Source organism: Jatropha curcas, chromosome 6 (genome assembly GCF_041381405.1).
Source record: "Jatropha curcas cultivar XTBG-Jc1 chromosome 6, XTBG_Jcur_1.0, whole genome shotgun sequence".
NCBI lineage: Eukaryota > Viridiplantae > Streptophyta > Magnoliopsida > Malpighiales > Euphorbiaceae > Jatropha > Jatropha curcas.
The window spans coordinates 6,666,358-6,693,132 of NC_143156.1; the positions used below are offsets into that span (position 1 = coordinate 6,666,358).

Consider the following 26,775-nt stretch of genomic DNA (forward strand, 5'->3'; position numbering starts at 1 on the left):
TATTTTCCTTTTTTAAACTAAAGTATACTAAAATATATATTAATTACAGATATACATGTACATATTGAAAAAAAAGGTATTATATATGGTACTTTTTTTAAAAAATTAATTGGATAATAAAAAAGTATTTTTTGCACTTATTTAATATTTAATTAATTAATTGGTCGGATATTTACTAAAATTAAAGACACAGCAATAATCCAAATGACACCCACAACTGCTGACCTCTCGCAATCGAATTCATACGTAAAGAAGTAAAACTATAGTAAAAGGGAAAAAGAGAAATATACTAATATATACTAATTATTAGTATAATATAATTAATTAATCACTAACAATTTTTTTTTTTTTTTGATAGCATCACTAACAAAAATTAAGAAAACCCGCATTGGTCATAGCTGCCTTGCTTTACTCTAGTCTCGTATGTTCCTATAAAAACAAGTCTTTCTCCTATAAAATCATCCACTACTTTCTAAACTCCCCGATACAGCTTTTCAAAAAGAAAAATCTCGCAGACTTCATACAACAGAAAGCTCTGAGAATTAGATCTCTCTCATCTAAAGCAAAAATCCATTATAATAGAGAATGAGCTATTATAACCAACAACAGCCTCCTGTTGGTGTTCCTCCTCCTCAAGGTACAAACCCTTTTCAATTTTCGTTTCTTCGTTTGGATTTCAAATAAAAAGTATTTCTGGGTCTTATTTTTTTCTTTAAATTTGGGGTTTGGTTTTGATTAACTTGCATTTAACTGGGTTTAGTAGATTCTTCGATTTAATTATTTTTGTGGGTTTTTTTGGGGTTTTTATGTCGAATTATTGTATTTGAGTCATGAGGGATATATGGGTTTTGTTTTGTTTTGTTTGATGGGATCTACTTAGATCTGGTGTTCTTGATTAGTTTCTGTTTTGATGGTTCTGATTTTATGGGTTTTTTGTGCATAGGTTATCCACCTGAAGGATATCCAAAAGACGCTTATCCACCACCCGGATATCCCCCACAAGGATATCCTCAGGGTTATCCTCCTCAGGGATATCCTCCTCAGGGTTATCCTCCTCCTCCTCCTGCTTATGCCCCTCAGTATGGTCAACCACCTCCTCAACAACAAAGCAGCGGCCCTGGTTGCTTGGAAGGATGGTATATACCTGCTTCTATCTTTCTCTCTCTCTCTCTCTCTCTCTCTCTCTCTATATATATATATATATATATATATATATATTAATTCTGAATGTCTAATTGTTCATCCCAGATTAGAATTAGATTATTCAGATCTGTGATAATCTTGTTTGGTTCGAGTCAAGAACGAATTGGCTTAGTGGTAAAAGGATATTTGTGTTTGGTTACTTTTGGTCAAAGTCTATGTTTTTTTATCAATATCTACATGGGTAACTGTGTAGGGGTATTTTGGTCATTAAAAATTGTTGTGGATTTCGAGGTAAAAACAAAATCCAGATGTTTATAAGGTTTGGGTAGGCACTGTATGGGCACCATTGTCATAAACTGGTCCTATTTATCTGTATTTCATTTCCAAGTACAGAGTACAAGAAAAGTTTTGGACTTCTGGATAATCATAGTTCTTAAACTATGATATAAGACTAAAAGCAGAACATGAATTTCTTTGCTTGATTTTTTCTTTTCTCACTTTTTCTGAATTTGGGTATTATTCTACGTGGCTCACTGATTTAAGTTCACTTGATATTTCAATCAAGACTTGCTATCCATGTCTAAGTATCTGGTTAAGTTAAAGGCTAGCTGTACTGTTTGGAAGGTAGTTTATCTAGTTGATGATAATTTTTGGCTAGGTACATTGAGGGGATGAATGACTTGCATAGAGACAAAATGCCATTTTCTTTCACATGAGTTTTGCAGCTGTTGAGTTTGTTTTTAAGGCTATTTATGCAAATGATGCCAGCCAACCTGCCCTGTTTATTCTGCCAGCTTTTGTAATCAAACACTACATAATTTAGATTTTTGATTTGGAATTCCATTATTTTGTTTTTGTGTTAGTTTTACTGAATTACAATAAGAATATGTTTTAATTGGTTGTCTAATTATGCTTTTTTCACATGTGCAGTTTGGCTGCTCTTTGCTGTTGCTGCCTGCTAGATGCTTGCTTTTAATAATGAGGAGAAAGCTTTAAGAGTGAGATTCAACAGAAAATTGTGATTTGAAATTGAATCTTTAGTAGGGTGTATTTTGAGGATGTTTAATATTATTTTATTGCCTTTAAAATCTCTCATGTCTAGTTTTTCTTTTTTAATTTTGTATTTTCTGTTAGTGTTCATCTCGCACAAATAATTTGAACCTCTTTTTCTTTCAAGTGGAAGTACATAACCTTTTCTTGTGCTCATGGATCTTTACCCTTTGTGCTACATGTGGGTTCATTGATTTTGCTTTGTGGAAAGATTCTGATTTTGCTTTGTAGAGGTTATTTTTCTTACAAAGGTTATGTTTCTTTCTGATATTATAATTAAGTATTAAGATAGTGCTTAGTTGAAAAAAGGGTGGGATTTGGCTTTACCTAAAAGGTTGTATTAAAGAGGAATATTTGTCTTTTAGAGTTCGAGTTTGGTTTATATTGTGGCTTTGGACAAAAGCTTTTATGCAATTGTTGATGTGAGGGAATGAATTATTAGAAAGAAATGGAATTTTGATATGGAACCCACAACTTGATGATTTGATTGATTACTGGTGAAGTGGAAAGTTCCATTGTCAACTTCAACTTAGTGGTTAGTGGTCAGTATGTTTATAGGTCGTAAGGAATAATTAATGGATGACTACTGATCAGGACTTGCCCACTCCTCAATGACTTCTAATGCAAAATCATGGATTTGTGAGATTATATCAAATTATTTATTGCGGATTTTATTTTTATTGATAGTCATATTCTTCAAATTTATTATTGGAATAAAGATCCATTTAGCCTCTAAACTTATTAAGTGGGATCAAAAAGGTCTTTTTTTTGACTGTTTTAGCCTATTTAACTTGTGAAGTTTAAAATAATTGAAAAGATCTTATTTAAGATTTTGGATTAGTTTAGCAGTTGATTCTTTTTTGTATATATAAACATTTAAGATTAAAATTAATTAAATATGAATTAAAAGGAAATCATATATGATACATGCTTTACTTTGAACGATGATTTTAAGTTTTATATATATATATATATTTAAATATTTTAAAATTGATATGAAATCCATATATTTTTCATATCGAAAATATTAAATTTATATTATATATATTTAAATGTTTTAAAATTGATATGAAATTTATGTATTTTTCATATTTAATATAATTTTATTTATACTAAATTTAAAACTTTAATTCAAAAGCGTATTGTTAGAATATATATATATATATATATATATATAAGTCAATCCAGTTAAATTGAATTAGTTTATTAATTTGTAAAAATTTTAAAATAAGTTTAAATAGGTCTAAAAAGTTAAATATAACATTTTTAATCATTTTTAATAAGTTTAGAGGCTAAATGACTTAAAAGTAAAATCTGATTTTTTGATCCCTAAACAAATTCAGAGGGAAAATTGAACATTTTCTGTCATATTTTCACAAATTTTATTGAATATGAATTTCAAAATTCATATACCGCCTGGTGTATGGCAGATGGGGGGGTACAGTGAACAGTAAAATTTCATTTCAAAGAAATATTCCACCAAATCAAAACATGCAACCACTAAAACTCAACACTTATCATCAATAATGCCATTAGATCAAATTATTTAAAAAAACAATTTTTTTTTCCAATTCCCAGATTTTTCCCTACCATTAGGTCAAATTAATATGGTTGGAGATTATTGAAAGAAATTAAATCTAATTTTGTATTTGAGTTTTTTTTTTTGGTATGTTTTTATACTTTATTTTTATTTTTATATGAAATATGTATTTCTTTTTTCAATATCAATAAAAGATTCATATTTTTCCAAAAGAAAAATAAAGATATAATTAGCGTTTCAATTTTATCAGTTCGACCAATATAAATTTAATTAGTTATAATAAAAAAAAATTCTTGTTTTTCCGATGAATGATAAAAGGGAAAATCTATGATTAGTCTTTTTTTTTTCAATAATTAATTAGTTATAAGAATTATAAATGAGGTTATAATTTATTTCTCTATTTAATATAAAATAAAAGAGATCTAAATATTGGCAAATTTGTAAAGAAAAAGCCTTAAATAATAATACTTCATCTATCCTAAAATTATGGTTTTAGTTTTCTTTTTGGATATTCCAAAATAGTAGTACTCACTTCTCGCTTTCCCACAATCTTCTTTTATAATAATCCGTGCCAATAGTTAATAATATTGATTGAATTTGTTGTATATAGAGAAAAAAATCTTACGATAATTAATTCCGAAATTTTGACATACTAACCATTCATTCTATTTTGAAAAGTCTAAGAAATTATTAATATACACTTTTTGGGATCTTTAAGAATATAAATGGAAAAAAATAAAAAAAAATGATTAAACCGGTTTAACTAGCTATTCTTAAATTGTCTAAAAGAACTGAGACTATAATTTTTGAGACGAATGAAGTACTATTTACACTATTGTCATTATCTTTATACACATGTTGACAATGGCAACTCAATAAATTTCTTTGTAAATAAAGTCCAATTTGATTCTTAAACTTGTAATTTAGACGGATCCTAAGCTCATATCAAAAAGCTTTTCAATGACTAATTTGTGTTCAAATTGAGCTAAAATTACAAATTCTTGGGGAAATTGAACTAAAATTATAAATTTACAGAGTACATTAAACTAAAATGTCGATTTTGAGTTTTTCTCCCTTAATTACAAATGTGGTGGAATTCATTTATTTCAAGTAAGGAGTTTTCTCTTGATCTTTTGAATCATAAATTAGCTATTTTTTACTCATGTTCCTACTCCATTTTTTTTCCTCTTAATTTTTTGAATCCTAAGTCATATATTGGGTAAGTGTATGTGTTATTTGTTAAGTTTTTTTTGGTTTTATTTGTTAATTATTATTTTCCAAAAAAAATTTGATAATTCTAAAATATGATATTTTTTTTAAAAAAATATAATTCATTAATATTACTCACTCCATTCTATTTCACTCTAGTTTATTTAAATAGATAAATTTTCTTTTTTGAGTATTCGATTTATATAGAGAAATTTATTTAATATGATAGTTTAGAGAAACATGTCAAAGCAAATAGTTCATATTGTCTTTATTTGATTTCTAAGTAAAGTTTTAAGTGTGAAGATAGTGACAGACAAAAAAATTAGATAGTAATTTAATGCACCTATATTACCGAAGAATATTTATTTGTAATTTCAATCCCCTCTCGATTAGTTAACGTGCACTATTTAGTAATAGGAGCATTGATATGATTAAATAACAATTTCAAATGGTTGCAAAAATTGTATTCATTCACAGTTTTTAGGAACAAACATTGCAAGAATAGTTGACATACCTATGCACTAGTTTTAACATGTTTTTAATTTTCAAAGTAGGTTTTCTGTGTAAATAAGCATGATTCACTCATACATACACACAACTAGTTGAAACATAAAGCAAAAACAAACAATAGAGAAATGGACTTTGCAGAAATAGAAAAGTTGTTTGCAACTTGTTTTGAATACTGTATGCATTTGACACTTTCTTTTCGATGTCAGTAAACAACATTTTATGAACATAATTTTTAACTTCTTGAGTAATGTTTTTTCTTTTATTTACTTTTTTTTTTTATTGTGTCTAGAATATTGCTGGATGTTGTATGATTTGATTGTCTATAGAAGCAGTAGTTTCTCAATGGGGAAAGAATTCAGATCTAAGGATACATTATAGTGACACATCTTTTTCAGTTGCAGGTGAATTTTGCTGGGATAATGTCGAGATCAAAGTGTATTGATGGAAACATCTTAATCTTTGAATTACTCCCTCCGTCCCATTTTATTTGCATGGTTTGATAAAACATGCATATTAAGAATTTAATCAACAAACATTATTTTGCTCTTTTTTTACTCTTAACTCATTAAGATATTAATAAAAGTCCTTCATTTAATGAACAATCATAAAGGTTATTATAAGAAACATAATTGTCTACATATCTAAATTTGGAAACTTTGCAAATATTTTGGGATGTCCAAAAAAGGAATAACAAGCAAAACAAAATGGGACGGAAGAAATATTTGATTGAAGTTGTGAGCTATTCAACATTTTTTTGAAGCCATCTTGTGGAAGTTGAGGGAATTATTTATTCTTTCAAAAATTTAATGCATCCTTCTTCTCTCTCATGCATGAGTGAGCTTGCATAAAAACTTGAGTAGAAGTTAAAAGTGCTTTAAGGATAAATTAGAAAATAAAATGAAAGAAATTACAATTAAACTACGTGTTTAATCTTTGTGCAAATTTAATTTTCTTTGTTTAAATATAATAGAGGGAGCAATACTTAAGCAATACAAGTGTACATATAGATTTAGACGTAGAATTTACTACTATAACAAAAAGAGTTTGTTGATATTTTAACAAATTAAAAGAATTTAGTATATTTTTTTAAATAATAAAATTAAAATTAAAAGAGATGATACTAGATATTTCTTCTTGAAGATTATTTTAACAAAAGATATAAATTTTTATTGTAGCAGTTGATCATTTAATTGATTTGAATAACAAAATATTTTTTCTAGATCTTATATACTTGGATTGCTTTTTTCGAAAGCTTGTTGCATTTAATATGCATATATGAATTCCCATCACGACGGAGGAACATGTCGTATACCAGGCTATATTGATTGAAATTCCAATTTGCAAAATCAAGATCTAAATTCTCCAATCAAATAAAATCAAATATCATATCTTATCTAGTCCTCACTCCTCACAGACAAGGGAATAAATCATCACGAAAAAATGAATACAAAAACTTCAAATACGAAGTGGCTAAATACATAAATTCATTTATGAACTTTGCAACTTTAACATTGTGGACCTCGAACTTTGCAGATGACCTATCATTCATTTGAAACTTGTAAATTTTGGTAATATTACACACCTTTTAACATTAATATTAATAATTTTTAGAATTTTTAGCTTTTTCTGCAAAATATCAACTTGATCTGTAGTTAGCATGACTTTGGAATAATAATTTTCATAAATTTTAATTTTTAATGAGTGTTTAATTGATATAATTTTGCAAGTTGAAGTGTTCAATAAAATAAACTTTAAAATTAAAGTGTTTAATAAGTGTAATTTTATAAATTAAAGTGTCTGGTGAGTCAAACTAAAAGTTGAGGGTATCACAAGGTTAAAATAACGAAGTTTATGAGTGAACTTATATATTCACCCAAAATAAAGTCAAAGCAACAATAGCAAAAAAAATTGTAAAAGAAAAAAAAAGATTTGAATTTATTATAATTGAATAAAATATTAGACTATAAAAAGTAAAAAGTAAGAGCTATTATTGATTAAGGGTGATAACCAAAACTAAAATTAGGGTTAAATGATTAGAGAAGAGGAAGAGAAAATTGAGATTAAGCTTAATTACTATTAAAATTTTGATATAATATAATAAGATTTCACTAATCATATAAAATCATTACAAATAATAAGTAGAAAACATATGATCCCTCGTCTAAAGGTTAGACGTAGAATAAAATTGTCGTTAATTAAATATAACAATAAAATTTATTGATCTAATAAGATATTCTAATGAAAAATTAGAAGGTAAATTTAATTTAAAAGAAAACATTAAATGCGATGGATTATGAAGGTTGTTCGTATTTTATTTTTTAAAATTTATTTGTTGCTTTATTTGGATCGAGTTTGGGTGGATATATAACGGTCTGCATTTTTGTCGTCAATGTTCATATGTACAAACTACAAACATCACCATTTAAGATGCGAGCAATATTTGATTCTGACCTGAAAATCAAACTGAATCATTGTTTTTTTTTTGATTTGGTTTAAATAATATTTTTTAAAATCGACTACAATTTATTTTAAACCGTGATAATTGTCGGTTTTTGGTTTTAATTTGATTATATTTGGCTAACCAAATTAATTTTTGGATGCATCCAAAAGGTGATCCGGCAAATCAATATGGTTCGGTTTGGTCCAAACCAATTTCTTTAGTATTCGTTCTAACTTCAGTTGTCGTGAAAATGCATTTATCAGACGGAATCGAATCAATTCGATTGGTTAAACCAAACGCTGACCATTTTTCGCAATTGTATTTTAGCTCCTCATTATTAATAAATCACACAAAAATAATAATAATGACAGTAATAAAATCTTTTATGTTCTGTTTGTTCTTAGAAAACCTCTCATCTTGATAATCCTTTCCGTTTCAAATTTTTCAACAAACCTAAACTAGATTATTTAATTTTAAATTATCAGAACGACCAGTTCTTTCTCTCGCTTTCGCTTCCTAGTCATAACATACCATTTTCCTGGTAAATTTTCTTCTCAAAGTTCGTTGATTTCTCCATCAAAATGATATATCTGTTTTTGATTTGAATTTGAATTTTCTGTTTTGGGGTAACAATTGACGCCTTCGTTAGGGTTTCTTGGATTTTAATTTTGTTTGTATTTGATTTTATTATTTTTAGCGGCTTTTCGTTTGTTAGGGTTTGTATTTCTTATGTGATACAACTTTATACAATTTTTTTTTCCCTTCTCAATTAGGTATTTCATAATTTTTATCTTCTCTATGTAATATTATTATTGTTGTAAAATTTAATGAACTAAGACACGAAATGCATATGAGTGAAGTGTAATTGGTTCTAATATTAATGATTAATTGATTGGTTTCTGAGTAGAAGAATATGTCATTGTGGGTTTTGATTATCTTATTTGTTGGCGTCTTATTTTCTGTTTGACTGCATGTGTTCTTATGTGATATGCTAGGTTCTTTGAATTGGATCCGTTTGGAAAGTTTCTTTGTGGTGCTCTTGATGGGTGCGCCTAAGCAGAAATGGACAGCAGAAGAAGAAGCAGCTTTAAAAGCTGGAGTGATAAAACATGGGGCTGGCAAATGGCGTACTATACTCAAAGATCCTGAATTTAGTGGTGTCTTGTATTTGCGTTCAAATGTGGATCTCAAGGTTAGTTCTGTTTGAGTTATTGTTTAGTGGATGTTTAATTTCGCTCAAACGAGTATTACGTTTGATATATCTAGTTATTTTTTCTTAGTATTTGTTTCTTCAAATTGCAGAATTGGACCTTTCTTTGAAATTGCAGTGATTAATGTGTTTGCCCTTTTTATGTGGATAGGATAAATGGAGAAATATGAGTGTAATGGCAAATGGGTGGAGCTCCCGCGAAAAATCTAAGTTAGCTGTTAAAAGAGTGCATCACGTCCCTAAACAGGAAGAGAATCCTATGGGTTTAAATACTGTTGTTCAAAGTGATGAAGATTTTTCGGATACTAAGTCAATTGTGGTCTCCAATCCTATGATGCAGACTGTTGGTCCCAGGAGAAGTACTGTAAGGTTAGAAATATTACTCCACATTGCATATCTTGTATCCCATCAGTTTTGGTGTGAAGTGTCACTTATATCATCTTACCATAGAATTAATATGACTTGTTAGTTCATAGTGTTGATATGGAGCCTGACCAATGTCAAAGAGTTGGATCTTTAATCCTGTTAATGGTACTCCTACACAAGAAATTTCCAGTATTATGCATCCAGGGAACATGTTTAATTGATCTTGTAGTGTTGTATGATGGCTGGAACTATATAGTTAAGAGCAATATATAGCTATATCGGGGAATTATAATAACTTTTATTGGGAACATCTTTGTTGAGTTGGTCTCATCTGAATAATTTACCGACTGAGATATTTTACTGCCATTTTGTAAAAGAAGTTCCTGTCACTTGACAAAAAAGATACTGCATGGTGGTCAGATATTTTGAGAACCTTGGGAAACTTATCGAAACCCTTGAAATTCTTTTTGCAAAATTTAGATATGGACATGGGAGTTGAAACTTATTGTGGAAGAGTTTTTGTTGTGGTAGCTTCCATATTTCAGCACTTGAGGAATATACTCTTATTATATTTTTAAATCAATGTGGAGCTCTATGACTATGCTTTTCATGTGATCTAGAATGAACGAGGACAATTTGACTTTAGCGATGAGGACTAGGGCGATGTAGCTTTTAGGAGATTAGGCCTGGGGTATGTAGCAATCAAGATTTAGGGGTCGAAAAATTAACATGGAAGATCTGATTTTCTTAGAAAATGAAGGGAAAATTAAGCAAATAGAAATACTTTGCTTACCCCGGATTAATACTATATAGGACACAATCATATCAAGAAAGCTTTACATTTTCTAGAGTTGGAATTGCATTGCACAACTCAAGGATGAAAGTGTAATTTGCTGGAATTTTATTGTCTGAATCTGAACTCTGAAAATGGAATTAATGAGCATTACAGGTATGTATACTTATAGGCCCAACTAATCCAAAAGCTTTAAGGTAAAGATCTACAAAAAAGAAAAAAAAAAAAAAAAAAAAGACAAGACAAAAGAACTCCAAAACTAATCCCTGTTCCCATGCTTCAAAACCTTGAAGAATTTTTTATGGTTATAGTGTGAGGTTGGTTATAATGAAATATATCTTCCAGCTTTATTTTGTACATGTGTAATCTTTTTGTACTTTCTTTGCTGTAGGCTGGATAATCTTATAATGGAGGCTATAACTACCTTGAAGGAGCCTGGTGGTTCTAATAAGACGACAATAGCTGCATACATAGAGGTAATGTTTAATTTGAAACTGTTGTATACCTTGACTTGTCTCCCTTTCCCCAACCCAGGATGTTAAAGATACCAGTGCTATGATTATAATACTTTAGTAATTCACGTTTAACATGATAAAATTAAAAATCACATATTTAGGAATTTTAACATGTTTAAGTAAGGTTGACAAGGTCCCATATAGCTTTTAGTAATGGTCCAAATTATCAATTTTAGGTTTTAAAAATTTATTAAGATATTGTTTAGGAGGTCACAGTAGTTTCTTATTTTTCAGACATTCAATGATTGCTAAAAGTTATTCAGATTTGGTTATCTTTGTGGTTTGAGGGTTTTTAGAAAGTCTTCTACATTTTCATTCTGACTGATGCCAAACAGAATTGGGGGTGAGAAATGAAAGTCACTTAAGATGATAGTTTGACAGAGGTGCTCTCCTTCCAATCACCTCTTCTTTTTCTTAGTTTTTTATCCTAATTCTGCTTTCAGGAATCTGTATGTTTCCTTTTTGATTGTAGGAGCTATTTAAGGTAGACCAACTATGCCTTGACCACACGATAGTAAAACATAAATATCTTTTGCATTTAGTTGATTTCATGTTATGGCTAATGCTAAAATGAACTATTGCACTGTGGTCAAAATATTTGTCTGAACAAGTGGATGATGCGTTCCGATACAACTTATAACAACTGAAAGCCGCTGCATTGCATTTGTTAAATTATTTGAAATTTAATAGACCAAAAAGGAAGAAAAAAAAGACCATCCGGAGGCTTTTATATTTTATGGGAGCAATAATCATTTACTTCAGAGGAAGAACATGAAAGTCTTCTCAACTTAGGATACCATGGCTTTGAGGCATTCATCACTATTGCTTGGCTGTATAAACATGACAGATCAAGTAGAACTGTCATGGTAGGAAGGCTGTACACACTGCCTTTAATAATGTTCTTTTAACAATATTTTATTCGGTAACTAATATTTAGTTAAAATTTTAACAACCATACAAATTGTAACAGTTTCATTTTCTGTCAGTCTATGGCTTTAACAATTGTTTTGCCACATATTCTACTTCATTGTAGACATCTCAATTTCTTTATCTGCATGTTATGAGTGTAAACTTTGTGTTATCGGCTTATGATCTCAGTTTATTCTGTAGGAACAATATTGGCCACCTCATGACTTCAAGAAGATATTGTCTGCAAAATTGAAGTATTTGACATCAAACGGCAAGCTGATTAAGGTAATTGAGCTCTCTATTTCATGCAATCATAATCAGCTGGAATGTGTTGTCATTATTATGAGTGTGGGATTATAGCATTAATGCATGCATTTCATGCAGTACTATTCTATAAACAGGTGGGTTCTATACATGCTTAAATTTATTGATAGGTAGTTTGCATATCGAGATTACAGTTTTGTACCCTCTCGATCCTTTCCTGAGTTTGGAGATCTTTATTGCTATTCATTTTTTACTTAATAATTTTCATTTCTGTTTTAACATTGCCTAACATTTTCTAGAAACTTCAATCGTAGAAGTTGTTTGAACCCCCTAAAGTTAAATTCTCTATCATGTTGGAATAGTATGTATAGTTTGCAATGACATTATTTGATGTCTCATAGCTTATGAACACTTCTAATAGATCAAATTTTGATTTGTCTTAACAGCCAGTACCCAGTTTTAGTCTTCTAAATGCAGGTTCTGCCAATGCATTCTCATCATGGATGAGCAGTATATATCTGGATAAGCTGTTGTTATAATATAAAAGATGATTGGAGCCTCAAAATCAATGCTGGATTTAAAACTTGGATTAGATGGTTTTCTTCTTTAAGATGTTTTCCAAACTAGGGGTTAAATGGTTATTGCATGTTCTGTACAAACACAATTATAGATATGGTTCATATCGTTTGCACCTTGATAATTATGTTATTCTTTGATAATCACTGCAACTGGAACATTTTATATACAAATCTGGTTTGGCTAGTTATTTTTCGGTCTGAGTATTTTGGTGTTTGATCCTAATTCAAGTTTCATTTTTACTCTTGCAGGTTAAACGCAAGTATAGGATTGCACCTACTTCTACATTTTCTGACAGGAGGAGGAATTCTTCCATGTTGTTCTTGGAGGGAAGACAAAGAATATCTCCAAAAGTGGAGAGGGACGATTTCAGTATGCTTACAAAGGCTCAGATTGATTTGGAGTTGGCTAAGATGAGAACTATGAGTGCACAAGAGGCTGCTGCAGCAGCTGCTCGAGCAGTTGCAGAGGCAGAAGCTGCTATAGCTGAAGCCGAAGAGGCTGCAAGGGAGGCAGAGGCTGCAGAGGCTGATGCAGAAGCAGCACAAGCTTTTGCAGAAGCAGCTTTGAAGACACTGAAAGGAAGGACTCCACCCAAGATGGTATACTTTGTTATTTTTGTGGCAATTAATTTAGTTCATTTGAAATGTTGCTATAATCCGCTAATGGTCAAAATGGTTTCTTGAATAGTAAAAGAGTAATTTAATCACCTTGTGGTTGAAATCAAAATTAGGTGGGAGAAATAAATGAGTTGGTGGTGGGGGTATGTGGAGAAGTTTGTGCTTATTTCTAGAATTTCTCTGAAACTCGCTTGTATTCGACTGAAGCTTCTCTCACTTTGGTGTAAGCCTTGATTTTCTCCCTCTGCCCTCACCTCTTCTTTTTGGTTCTTATGCGTATAACAACCAAGACTTGAAATTTCTACCATTATGTTGTGTATTTTTGTTCTTGGAATTGCTTCTGAACTTTGGTTGCTTAGCAATTACCAAATTGAACCTCCGAAAATAGAGACCAAGCAAGTCCTACTTGCTGCTTAGGTATTGACATAACCTTCAGGTGGCCAATATGCAAGGCTATGTTTGGTAATAAATGAATTCCACAATTTTGTGAAATTCATTTTGAATTTTGTTTTCATGTTTGATCTGAACGCAAATGTTCATTTTGTTCTTAAAAACTAACTTTTATGGCATTCAACATAACTAAATTAAATCCTATTATTTGTAAATGAATTTTACACTTCAAATTCATATATACTAATCAAGGGGATAATGATTCTTTGCAATATAATATGCAGATGATTAGAGCTTGATGGAGATATTGAGAATTGGTAAATGACTAATGAGGGCACTTGAACCACACCGAGATAGATGTCCCTCACATGCTGGGATTGCATGTCTGTACATATAGAAAAGCCTTTTTTGTAGGGTACACGATGTATTTACCTGTGGATCCTCACGGTTTGGTAGGTTGTAATTGCATAGGCAGCTCTTTCTTTTTGACAATACCAAATGGGAGCTTGTTATTTTCCTTCTTTCTGGAAGGATTCTGGTTTGTGGTCAGAATTTATCACCATGTCAGGTTTTAAGAAAAAAGTAGCTGGAATGTAGAAAGTAATCGGAGCAATGGAATTCTGACACAGATGTTTGTTTGTAGTTCTCTTACGAAGATGTTTGTTTGTAGTCCATTTTATGTTTATTACAAGAGGAAACAGTTTTGGGGTATTGGTTTATGCCCCAATCTGGTCCTAGATTATATTATTGACGTATGCACATGGATAAGCATGTGTCCGGAGTTACTTTGCTTTATTCGAAATTTCATTTTGTAATCATATGTAGAATGGTAGCAGAGAAGCCATTAGTTAATCTTCAATTTGACCTGAATGTTGATTTTTCTGAATAAATGATATCGTTTCCATGTAATTGCCTTCAAAAGATTTTGTGGGTTGTCAGCTGACTAAATACATAAATTCATTTCTGAACTTTGTAATTTTAATAAATTCATTCTTAAACTTTGTAACTTTAATTTTGTGGCATTCTGAATTTTTCGTATAAGTACTTTGGAGATTACTTTAGTTTTGGCTCTTTTATATAGTCTATTCACTTGATTTTGATATTGATTTTGATATGTAATTAGCATGATTTTTGAAATTATAAAAGAAAGTGTTTGATGAGTCAAAATAAAAGTCGAGGATGCCGCAAGGTTAAAATAATAAAATTCATTATTTATTGCTTATGAAGCTATATTTATGTTACATATTTATATAAAACTTGCCAAAATTTGGTACATTATCAATCAGAACTTGCCACAGCATACTCCAATGCCAGTGCATTATAATACTTAAGTAATAACCTGCAAGTGCATTATAATACTTAAGTAATAACCTTGAACTTTCTCAATGCATAACTTTGAAGAATAATTCTTCTTCTTCTTTTTATTTATATATGTATATAAATATATATATATTTCGGTACATGAATAATTTGAAATTTGTATTAAAATGATAAGTATTAACTGTGATCTCAATATAATTCACAATTTTTAGTTAATTATTTAAAAATATTAAATAACAAAGTATAAATGGCAATCTCTGAAAAAATATATATATATGCCAATAAAAGTCTATTTTTTTTATTAATCTAAACTATATAATAATAATAAATTATATATTTTTAAGGAAGTGATATACACAATGTGAATCTATATTAGTAGGGCGATTGAGTTTTCATAAAATCTAAAAGAAGAGAGTATTTTGATTAAAAATTTATAAAAGTTAATTGAAATATGAAAAAATATAACAACTTAAATTTTAAAGATTCTCAAACTATAAGATTTGAATTTTAATTGAAACCAATTATTATAGTAAATGCAAAATTGCTAATGTAAAAGAATTTCTTAAAAAAAAAAAAAAATCAAAATCACAATAAGGAGAAACCACCAATAAATAACAAAAGAATTTAGTTTACTCGAAAGTCGTTAATCATTAGAAACAAAATAAAACATTGATTCTCTCGTGCAGTTCATTTTCATTCCTTTGGTCGTTGCGGGTCTAGATACATACAGAGAGAGGCAGGGAAAGAGAGACATGGCTCTCTGCCTCTGATATCCCCAAAATTTATTCTCTGTTTGGCCTTTTGATTCGTATTCGTTCTTCAATGTAAGAAGCTCTTTGTTGGTTTCCAATTTCAATCCTCTCCCAATAACTTTCAGGTGCTGTTTTTTAAATCTAAATTTACGTCTTTATATTCATATGAACTCCTTTACCAGCTAACTATGTCATGTTTTTGCTTCCTGATTATTTTATTTTAGGGTTTTCCGTTTTTTGGTTTTCTGGGTTTTGTTTTGTTTCCGTTTTTGTTTTTAAGTTTTTAACTATGGCGGCGATTCAATCACTGTTTAAAAAAAAAAAAAAAAAAAAAAAAACTCCTTTAGTTGATTTAGTAAATTTACATGTAGAATTTTGCTTCTTCCCTATGTTTATTTGCACAAGTTAAGAAATTGAAGTTTTTTAAATAATTATTAATTTGTTATGTTTGTTTAATTTATAAGTGGACCAATTTAAGTTGCAAATTACTGCTTTTGTTCATGTCCTTTTGGTGTGATTTGTGGAGTTCAGTTTGGAGTTGGTTTTTGATGCTGCATGTTTGGACTATATATTATCAGGCTGTTATGCTTTTGGGTTCATAGCCTAACTTGCACCATCGTTTTAGTCATAATTGAAATTCTCTTTTTCAGATATGGATGCAAATTTAAATTCTAATGAGTCCTTATTGGCTCGCATCCAACAACTAGAGCATGGTAATGTTGCTTCTTTCTTCATTCAATAACGTATATATTTATGCTTGGTCCTGCAATGTGTTACTTTTTTCATGTCATTATGTTCAGAATTCTTTGAATGAGAAAAAGGACCTTGACCATTTATTTCTTTTTGGTTTAGCTACAGTTATAGGTTTCATGTTTCTCAGTTCTTAGTTCATGTTTCAGGTATTAGATCATTAGGTGTTCTGGACATAATGTTTTTATATTATTATGTTTTCTAGAGCGCGATGAATTACATAAAGACATAGAGCAATTATGCATGCAGCAAGCTGGACCTAGCTACCTTATGGTGGCTACTAAAATGCATTTTCAGAGGTACATTTGCTTTCTTTATTCACAAGATAAAAATATTGTGTATAACATTTTTATGGGAAGGAATGGGGTAGTCTGGTTAAGGGTTGTTACTGGTGAGGAAGTAATAAATGAAGTATCATATTGGCCTATTAGGACAGCTGGCTTGGAGCAGGAGATTGAGAACTTGAAAAAGAAGTTATCTGCTTGCACAAGAGAAAATATAAATCTTCAAGAGGAGCTTTCAGAGGCTTACCGAATCAAGGTAAGAATTTTGACTTTCCCATTTAAGGTATTTCTGAAAAACTTTTCACAAGCTTATATGTTTGCTTTGTTGTATCTAGTCTCAACTGGCAGATCTACATCATGCAGAGGTTACAAAGGTTGCTGTCCCTTTCTCTCTCTCTCTCTCTCTCTCTCTCTCTCTCTCTCTCTCGCCACATCTATGCGAACATGGTTTATTCTTGTTTCTTTCTTTATTTATTTATTCTCTTTTTGGGCATAGCATCAACTGAAATGGCTCTACAACCACCTAGAATGGAAGCACCAGCAATCAAAAACTATGGAGAGAAAATAAAAATGGTTTCGGTGTGATAATGCACAAAAAACAGTCTAAGAAATGCTGAACTCTGTAAACTTTACATTCTAGACTTTTCTTTCCCCAATTCTCATTGTCTAAATTGCTTTGCTAGCTAGGTAGGATCTAGCTTGATTGTGATGATGTCTCTTTTAGAGGAGAACCAAATTTGTGATAGCAAAGTCATGTATAACATCAGATAAAGCTGCAAGTGCTTAAAAAAATTGATGCTTATCTTTCACCTGGTTGAAGTTATTGACTGGATTTGCTGCTTTGGCAAACTACCTATACACCTTTTATAAAACACTTTTTACGTGTTGCTTTTATTTTACTGAGTGAAGACTTTCAATTTGTACATTTTGCACAGCAATTAATGAAATTATCCTTTGATCCCTGATCTGTTTCATTTTCTTTCTCCAGAATATGGAGGCAGAGAAGCAGGTTAAATTTTTTCAAGGCTGTGTAGCTTCTGCTTTTGCTGAACGTGATCATTCAATAATGGAGGTCATAAAATTACTTTAAAGTTTGTTTACTATATGATTGGCCTTTTGTTTTCATCATCTGTCATATTCTTTAAGTAGTTTCTGCATGCAATATTTGCTAAGTTTTGAATTTCTTTAATGGTTGGTGACAGGCTGAGAAGGCTAAAGAGAAGGAAGAGCTCATGTCCCAAAAATTTAATGAAATTGAGAAAAGGTGCTAGTCATCTTTAATTTCTTTTGATATTCTTCCACTTCTGAGAGTCGCAAAATGAAAGGGTCTTTCCCCATCTATCATATTGTGTCTTGGGTGGTTGCTTAGCAAGTAGCAATAGAAATCAGTAGGAAAGAGGTTGCCAATTGAGTTGTCATATAATAGAATACATTTTTAGAATTTTAGTTTGAAACCACCATATCTTAATCTGCTACTTTTGCATAGATGTTTTATATAGAAGTCAGTAAGTAAATTCTAATTTCCTATCTTCTTAAGATTATTTTTTTGTGGTCATTAGGGATGATAATAAGTGGATAAGTTGTTTCTTTAAAATGGCAAATCTGTGGTTTTTTTTGTTATGCAACATATTATAGGAATCCGTAACTATTTCCTATTGGTTGTGTTTCTTTGTCCATATTTTGGATGATTCCATGTGGGGTTTCCGATTTACTGAGCTATTTGATTATATAAACTGTTGAAGTCCTTGCAATGCATTGTGTTGTGAAATACAAGTTCATGGGCTTGTAAGATTGGGGTTATACATGAGCAAGAGTTTGCAACTCATCCTGCACAAACCAATTGGCTTATGCTAGGTCCAATACTCATGTACTTATAAATCTTTGTATTACTTTATCTCAATTACGGATTAATCTCCCAACAAAATGAATGGATAGAAGTTCTTTGAAAAGAAGGATCATCTAGTTTGTGAAGAGGATACAATGTTTTGTCTCAATGATTTCAAAGGTGTTTATTTGGGATGATTGTGAGAAGTTATCACTTTATTATGTATATGCCGTTGGATTCATTCTCTTGGATGTGCTAAGGGATTGATGGCCTGTAATAATTTTCTGCTTACGCATCAAGATTATACTTATATGATATATTGCAAATGCAAAATATGGATTATATAATAGACTGAGAGATGCTATATGTTCTATTATAATCATGCATCATTTATTACCTAATTCCTATTTATAATATCCTCTTTGGTCATTTTTTTTTCTGATCCTCTCGCTGTTCTCAAGTTCCTCTTGGGAGACCCAGTAATCAAATTTTGAAATTTTTGTCTGTTTTCCATAAAATCCAACTAATCGGTTTTCTTATAAGTACTTGAATGTTTAATGAATTTTTTACACAGGTTAGAAGAGCTAACCTCAGATTGTCTCGAGCAGAAGAGGCTGAATGATGCACTGCAGAGTGATCTAGCAAAGCAAAAAGAGCTGAATGAAACTTTCAAGAAGGTGATTGTCTTTCAATTTTCCTGAACCTATCCTAGAGAAAATTTATCCTTAGCTGATAACAAGATTGTAGTTGAATTTGCATGCATTTGGATGTCTGGAAACAGAAGAAACCTCGTCACTTTCTTCTCCAACTCCCAAAGTGCTGCTTTCAGTTGCCATCTGCATATATTTTCAGTTGTCTGTTTGATAAATTATGCATGTCAACTGGTCAAAATACATCTTTGCACTTTGATGAACTATTACTTGAAGCAATCTCTCTTGAAGATTATAGCTCTATGAGTACTATTCTTTTTTTTTTTTTTTTTTTTTTTTTTTTTTTTTTGCTTTTAGTGCTATGATTAGGATGAGAGAGTGTTTCCAAGACCTTGGTCCAGGAGTTTCTTGATCTGTGGTCTACAAAAGAGAGCCTGATAATGACAAGGGTTTATGCATGTAATCTTCTTTGCTTCCTTGTGTATTTTTATGTGTGTTACTGATGATGTCCTTGGTAGGATGCTAAGCAGGTGTTTGATGGCTGTCATTTGCAAGGTTTATCTCAATAGGTTTTGAGAATAATATGGTATCTCACTGACAGTTTGCTTATGTTGCCATGCTGTGTACTGTTTTAGAACAATATAATGTCGCACTAAGGCAGTATTATCTTGACTCGATCATCTGTATTTGTTTAATTTTGTGTCCTAGGCAGGTCATGAAATAAAAGATCAGCCTTTAAAATAATTGGGGGTTCATTACATATACTGTTTAACTTGTTTAATTTAACTTCCATGCTGACCGGATCTGATCTTGTGGGATCAAACTCTGAGATCTAATTTTACATTTAGATTTTAGGATTCATCTTCAAGTTTTCCTGGATATTTCATTTTCATTTTCATTTCTTTCAAATTCTTTTTCTATAATTTCAGGTTGTCAAAAAATTTTATGAAATCAGGCAGCATTCTCTTAAAGGATTTGAAGATGCTAGCTGGGGGGACAAATGCACATTGCTATTACAGGACTCAGCAGAAATGTGGAGTTTTAATGATGCCTCTACCTCTCAATACATTGTAAATTTGCATGGCCTTTTCTTTTTTTTTCTTTTTTTTTTTTTTTTTTTAAATTTTTAATTTCAAGTAAGCATACGGTATCATCACCATTTAATAGATTCTTAATGGATTTTTTTTGGGTTGAAAATGAGTTGAGCTTTGTCGATCTCAGGTTTGGCTCACTTACAATATGAGCTTTAAACTCAGTTCAGGCATGACATGTTAAATGAGTCAAGTCAAGTTGATGCATACTCCATTCATGTATCGCTCTTGTTAAACGAGATTAAACAAGTTGAAGTTAAGCCAAATCTTTCTCAATAGAAAAGTAAATCAATTAACATGTTAATTATTGTACCCCATTTATTTTTATTGTTGATTTACTGTTTTTCTTTTGAATTTCATTGGTACAGTTCTACTTGCAAATTTCAAAAAATTTAAAGTGCACTGTAAGTTAAAAACATAAAAATAATATGTTTTTATGTTTTATTTTTTTTAATATTTCTTCCTCAAAATTAAAACATGAAAGGAATTAAAAACATTGCAAAATTGATTGCATGAATCAAGTGTAAATATTTGAAAGATTTATAATGAGAGAACTGATGTGCAGCTAATAGAAACACATGTGGTTAATGGGGAGTCAAAAAATTTGTGACTTTATTTTGTTGAAGTTTTAGCTGACAGTACTAAAGAGATAATTACAAAAAACTGAGAATATTCTATAATGGAAATTTTTGACAATGGGATTATTTTTAAAGTAACTAACTTAGTGTGTGCTCAAGTACGTATTTTGGAATTTTGGAGAATATTATTGGATAAGAACCTAATTTTGGAAACTAATTTGAAGTTTTCATAAACTTGTACAGGATCTAGTTTATGGGCTCACAAATGAATGCTACATAAGCCAAACTTTACTTAGTTCAAGATCTGCCCATCTATTTATATGAGCCTTAAAAATAGGTTTCTTATTGACAAATGCGCTTAAGTTGATATTTTTCAAGTTGAGGTCCGTGTAGTGAGTGGCCTGGCTTTTTATGGTCTAAAAACTGTCTTGTTACTTTGATGCTAGTATACTTTAGATGTTTTTTTCATGTTTAGTATCTTGCATTAGGCTGTATCTCCTGCGTATTTGCTACACAAGTTTGCAGTTTAATTTGCAGTTTCTTATCTTGTTCTGTTTGAGTAGTGTGCTATAACATGATCATATGAGGGATATAGATAGAAGTTATTCTACATTCTTAAGCTCTCTGAGTCTGTAGATTCTGAAATTGAATTAGACATTATCACCTCATTGTTAATTGCTAATTGTTTGATAACATGCTTCTAAATTTAGCTCTGGACATTCTAGTTTGTCATCTAAGCTTTTATTTTCATTTAGCCAATTATTTTTTTTTCCCTTTTATGCAACTGGAATAACTTTCTCATCAGACAGAGTGCATTAGAAGAGGAGCTGGAGAAAGTGAGGAAGTCTGTGGATAACCTGCGAAGCAAACTACGAGTGGTATGGATTATGCTGCTTGAGGTCTGGTCTACCTGGCTTGCAAATGGAATATTTTGTTGCTCAGCGGTTGTGTATGGATTTTGTGTTTTGTAGGGTTTGGAAATAGAAAATCACTTAAAGAAGAGAGTTTATGAACTGGAAAAGCAGCAGGTGAGTATACTAGTTTTGTTGTATTTTATTTTCTAAATTTTGATCCATCTCTCTTTGCTAATTTTTGGACTCGTTGGCTTACGCACAGACTTGTTTGGACAAAGTGATAATGAATGAGATAGCAGGGTTACGCCATTACTATTCTCAGCACAGAGTTCACATCATGGATTTACTGAATGAGGGAAAATTGGATATCAAATCAACTATTAATAAGATTGAAGAAAAAATTGAACAAATCGATGTGAGCAGAGAGCGGAATTTGGGGCCTTCTCATAGAATTGTAGATCTTGATGAAAATGAATGTCGGGATGTACACATAAGTAATGATATTGACCCAGATTTGGCATCTAAGGTTTGATAACCAAAATCCATGCTACTTGTATTCTCTCCCTATTTCTGCACTGTGTTGTGGTAACTTTTGCATGACCATTTAGATTCCTTAATTGCTCAAGCTAGATATCGATTGGATACCACTAAAGTTACAATAAGAAGTTAATAGGTCCTTTATTATGTCTAGTTGCTACAATGAGAAGCCTCACTAGGCTAGGTAAAGTGATGGTGGATAAAAGAGACTTAGGGATTCAAATAGTTCTGAATACAAGAAAAACCATGTTAAATAACTACCTTATTTTGTGGGGTTCTGTTTTTCTTCTATCTTTTCGATTGGGGTGCTGACCTAGGAACATTGCTGACACTCAATTTATCAGAATGCTACAAATAATAAGGATAATTGGGAAATGTATATCAATTTCTTTTAGCACGAGTCTTTTTCCTAGTTAAGGAGTTTGTGATACATCTGCTTAAGATTTTTGAATGTTGGAAAGGATGATTGACTAGTTGGCCTGATATATCTCAGCATAAAGGATTTTGTTTCCCTAATATTCTTCTGGTTTGGTTGTAGACCAGAATACTGAACATGTAACAAAAAAGGTTGGAATTTGAGTAATTCAAATTGTTGACCTTTGATATTTTCTTTAGATTCTTCTTATATAGGAATAATCATTTTGCTGGTGCTTCAAGCAATTCAAAAGTCAGTACTGTAGGTAAAATAGTAACATTGGAATCAGAAGCTGTTTTCCTAGTTCTATTGTCCTTTGTATTTAACAATTTTAATTTGTGTAAACTTATGTTTGTCACTTGCTGCAGGAAGCTAAACATGGCCAGCTTGATACTGTCATTGACAAAGAAGGCAATTCCTCTGAAGCCCTTGCACAGGCAATGCAAGAGAAGGTAGGGCCATATTGACTTCCACTGCACAGTTCTCTCTCTTTCTCTCTCTCTCTCTCTCTCTCTCTCTCTCTCTCTCTCTCTCTCTCTTCTTTACATATATCTTTTCTGTTTAATAAGTGCAACTATTTGAAATAATTGTACGGCTTGCTTAGTTGGGTTTCTTGATCAGGTTGCAGCATTGCTGCTCTTGTCGCAGCAGGAAGAAAGACATTTACTGGAGAGAAATGTCAATGCAGCTCTTCAGACAAAACTGGAGGAGCTTCAAAGAAACTTACTGCAAGTAATGCCTGTGTAGTGTTTTTGTTGTTGCTTACACTTTTTACACTGAAAGCATTATGCCTGTCAGTTCTTATTGTTTCATATATTTCTATATTTCTTGACAACAAATTTGTATTTTTCTTGTGTGAAATTATGTAGCTATCAGTTGCCCCCATAAGAAATATATTCAATATCTTGATATATCTTAATGTTTGGAACATCTATAATCATGACATATGTAATATTAAATACAGTGAATAACATCATCCTGACATTTATTATAAATTGTTTTTGCTTCTTTTCATATTGTTCTTGCCCTCTCCCTAAATCACATTTTTTTTTTAAAATTTTTATGTCTTGCTAGTTTTATGAGGAAACAGAAAACTAAAAACCTAATGCTTAAACAGAGTGAATTTTGCAGACTATTGGTGGTTACTGAAATTCTTAGTTATTTGTTTCAATGAGATAATTTGTTAATTTTAGGCTTTCTTTTAATGGTCAAAATGTCAAACATTAGTGCAGAGATGAAATCTTCGATGGTAGTACTTTTTGTATTTGCTAACTTAGGCACAGACCATTCTCAAAAAATAAAAGAAGGGTCGCAGATCATGAGGTTTATGAGATGATACTGCTTTACCAGCAAATCAAAGTAGGTCCTTTGATTTAGGGATGTAAGTGACTTGTGATTTTGTATATTTAATGCATGCTGATGGTTGTGAAGTTCAACGTGACGTGGGAGTGAGCTATTAATATATTTCTTCATGAAATTTTCTTTTTGGACTCTGTGGGACTAATCAGATCACTGCTATAACTTGAGATGATACAAAATTTTTTTATAAAATATAAGAAAAATCTTTCAGAGTTGATTTTATGGGAGTCTTTCTCATACTTGGGTCTCAATATATTCTCAATCGAAAGTCGGATGTGTTTCCATCAACATAGGCACTTCAACTCCTTGTTTGAATTCATATTTTTCTTGTTTCTTCTCAGCGACAATAAGCTTCTTGGTTGCCATTTTGTTTTAATTTTTTTCCTATTTTCTAAGAAATGGAATTTGTTGGTTGATTTATTGATGAGTTGCACAAATGTTGTGATGTTTTAGGTTACCAATGAAAAGGTTAAAGCTCTCATGGACTTGGCACAATTGAAGCAGCAATATCAACAATTGCAAGAGTATAATTTCTTCTTCTTCCTTTAAGTTATGGGTGTAGTTAAATAGATGTTTCTGCACATGCTTTTGCTTTCTAGTGGCAATTTCTTTCTTAGAGCTTAAGGTGCTTGCAACAAATTCTCTTTTATTTTTTTGTGGAAGAAAGAGGAAAAAAAGGAAAGGAAACCCTTTTTTTTTGTTTTTTCTCTGTATAAGTAGAATTGGAAATAGTGAATTCAAAGTGGAGAACTGTTTTATTCTTTATAATTTTATAGATTATAAAAAAATCATTGTTAACTATACTAATTTTTAAATGTTTTATTTTGAAGCTCAAATTTATTATATCAAATCTATGTTAAAGGTGGCCTTAATTGGGACAGGGCGACAGGCAGGGTAAAATGGCCATTTTCATTAAGAGAGAGGGAGAATGTGGGGTGGGGAAGCTTCATGTAATTTTTTTCATTCTAATTTGCTGAAAAGAATGAATATTATGAATTCCTACGTCCTTCCAGTTCATGCTGTTACTTGTGTTGTTTTGAACTGCTTACAAGAATACCACATAATCATGCAGGACAGTAGGTCAAAGGATAGAAGGAAATATGTTGATTGACAGTGGGGAGAAAAGGCTTTTTGCTCATGAAAAAGATGGAAGGTTGAGAAACCTGCTGAAAAGGACATATCTGAGACGTTGGATTGGTACGGTGGAGGGCGGACATGAAGAAATAACTAACCTAAATAGTGAAAGGAATTTCTCCAGCAGAAGGTCTAATAGCATAGATTTTGCCAGGTTAGTGAAAATAATTTAAAATGCATAATGCAAGACATTAGAATAGCTGTTTTTGCTTTTAAACCATACCTCTTAATTTGTGGAATGACATCAGTGGAAAATTACATTTATAATTACTGCCCTCTGTCTCCGGTTCACTGCTTTTTACTTTGTTTGTAATTTGGTATTAAAAATCATCAGCTCGTAATGGATAGACGATTTATTTTCTCTCCCCAGGATGAAGATTGAAAATGCCACCTTCAAAGAGATCATTGATAGCATCGAGCATCTGACTACCACAATCCATAGACTTCGTATTTCACTTCTAAAGGTATTCAGTTCATGTAACCATGCACCTGTAGGCATTCTTGGCACAGGATAGTTTCCAGCTTTGCAGGGTGTATATTAATATGACAACCGTTTTAGAAATTAAAAAGATTGTAGCTTGTGTATGGCATCTGGTTCTTTGTTTCACGCAGTCAAAAATGACATAATACATAGGAATGATGGACCCGTATTATGATGACTCGTCTTTTCTTACCTTTTACTTTATCATGGATGGTTTGTGCAAGTTTAGATAAAAAGGGTAACAATCTTTCCTTAGTTTGAAATTAGTAATTGTTATGTTGTTGATGTAACCTACTCTTATAGGTCAAAGAATCAGTTGGTTGTGAAAGTGCCCTTGGCTCGGGAGAAGCCCTTGGAGATATAATTTCGGAGACTAAGCTTTTGAAGACTGCCCTCAGCAGCACCTTACCAGTTAGTTGGTCAGCTGAGGCAGATGATTCATTAATTGGTGAAAGCAACCACAATGATCCTGGTGATTTTCGTGGAGACTCTAGCAGCGATAAAGTGGATCCTGTTTCTGCTGCAGGACTTGAGATGGTGGAGCTCCTGATACTTGCAGCTCAGATGCTGAAAGACAATTCAACGAGAGAAGATTTCCGAGATGAAAGCTAATTTGATCTCAGTTTGCTTTGTCTCAGTTCCATGTGGCAGGTACATCTGATAGATTGAGGGCTAAAAAAAACCTGCTAAAATTGGAAATTTTCGAAGCATATAAAATGAAAATTTATGCAGCATGAGAAGAATATGTCACTCTTTTGTGCATTATAGGAAGTGCAAAATGTAATGTAGTATCTTGTGATAATACATTATAAAACTCCGATCGTGTCTGGATTGCGGTGAGGGTTATGGTTGTGGAGTTCAATCTGTATATATGGTTAAGATGCTTTGCGTGCTGTATAGTGATAATGTAATATCAAAGGAATTGAAGATTATTTCAGTGACACAAGTTGAATGAAGATTATTTATTAGTTTCTGCGTTACTAGTTTCTGACATTTCCTTTCTACAGGATCTTAACAATTTCCAATCTATTAGGATATTAGCATAACATGTTAAAAATAGTGCTTCCTGAAATAATATATTAACTCTTTGTTTGGAATAAATAAATTCTATAAATTTTTATGGAATTCATTTGGAAATCCATATTTTTATATTTGAAATGAAAAAAAAAAAATCTAGATTTCAATTTTTCAAATTCAATTTTTTAGAATT

At 31.2% G+C, this 26,775-nt stretch overlaps 3 protein-coding genes across 6 annotated transcripts; all 3 read left to right on the forward strand.

Annotated features, from left to right (window-relative positions):
• Window positions 1–447: 447 nt before the first annotated feature.
• On the forward strand, window positions 448–2,349 carry LOC105650794 (protein CYSTEINE-RICH TRANSMEMBRANE MODULE 13). The gene is made up of 3 exons (XM_012237751.4): window positions 448–637; window positions 944–1,136; window positions 2,074–2,349. The coding sequence occupies exons 1-3, from the start codon at window positions 586–588 to the stop codon at window positions 2,117–2,119; spliced, it is 291 nt and encodes a 96-aa protein (XP_012093141.1). The 5' UTR covers window positions 448–585; the 3' UTR covers window positions 2,120–2,349.
• Window positions 2,350–8,241: 5,892 nt separating this feature from the next.
• On the forward strand, window positions 8,242–14,444 carry TRB1 (telomere repeat binding factor 1). Its single transcript, XM_012237750.4, has 7 exons — window positions 8,242–8,433; window positions 8,888–9,084; window positions 9,254–9,471; window positions 10,653–10,737; window positions 11,887–11,970; window positions 12,777–13,127; window positions 13,820–14,444. Exons 2-7 carry the CDS (start codon window positions 8,935–8,937, stop codon window positions 13,832–13,834), a joined length of 903 nt encoding a protein of 300 aa, XP_012093140.1. The 5' UTR covers window positions 8,242–8,433; window positions 8,888–8,934; the 3' UTR covers window positions 13,835–14,444.
• Window positions 14,445–15,489: 1,045 nt separating this feature from the next.
• MEE13 (myosin heavy chain-like protein) lies at window positions 15,490–26,545 on the forward strand. 4 transcript variants are annotated; one of them, XM_012237745.2, is made up of 18 exons: window positions 15,490–15,732; window positions 16,258–16,320; window positions 16,563–16,656; window positions 16,789–16,897; window positions 16,977–17,015; window positions 17,630–17,713; window positions 17,844–17,905; window positions 19,041–19,143; window positions 20,046–20,186; window positions 21,595–21,663; window positions 21,757–21,813; window positions 21,902–22,165; window positions 22,960–23,043; window positions 23,213–23,323; window positions 24,404–24,474; window positions 25,023–25,238; window positions 25,455–25,548; window positions 25,869–26,545. In XM_012237745.2, the coding sequence occupies exons 2-18, from the start codon at window positions 16,260–16,262 to the stop codon at window positions 26,175–26,177; spliced, it is 1,968 nt and encodes a 655-aa protein (XP_012093135.1). In that variant the 5' UTR covers window positions 15,490–15,732; window positions 16,258–16,259; the 3' UTR covers window positions 26,178–26,545. The 4 variants fall into 4 exon arrangements, with proteins under 4 accessions (XP_012093135.1, XP_012093139.1, XP_037494125.1 ...); XM_012237749.2 differs by lacking the exon at window positions 21,902–22,165; XM_037638197.1 differs by lacking the exon at window positions 20,046–20,186.
• The last annotated feature ends 230 nt before the right edge of the window (window positions 26,546–26,775 follow it).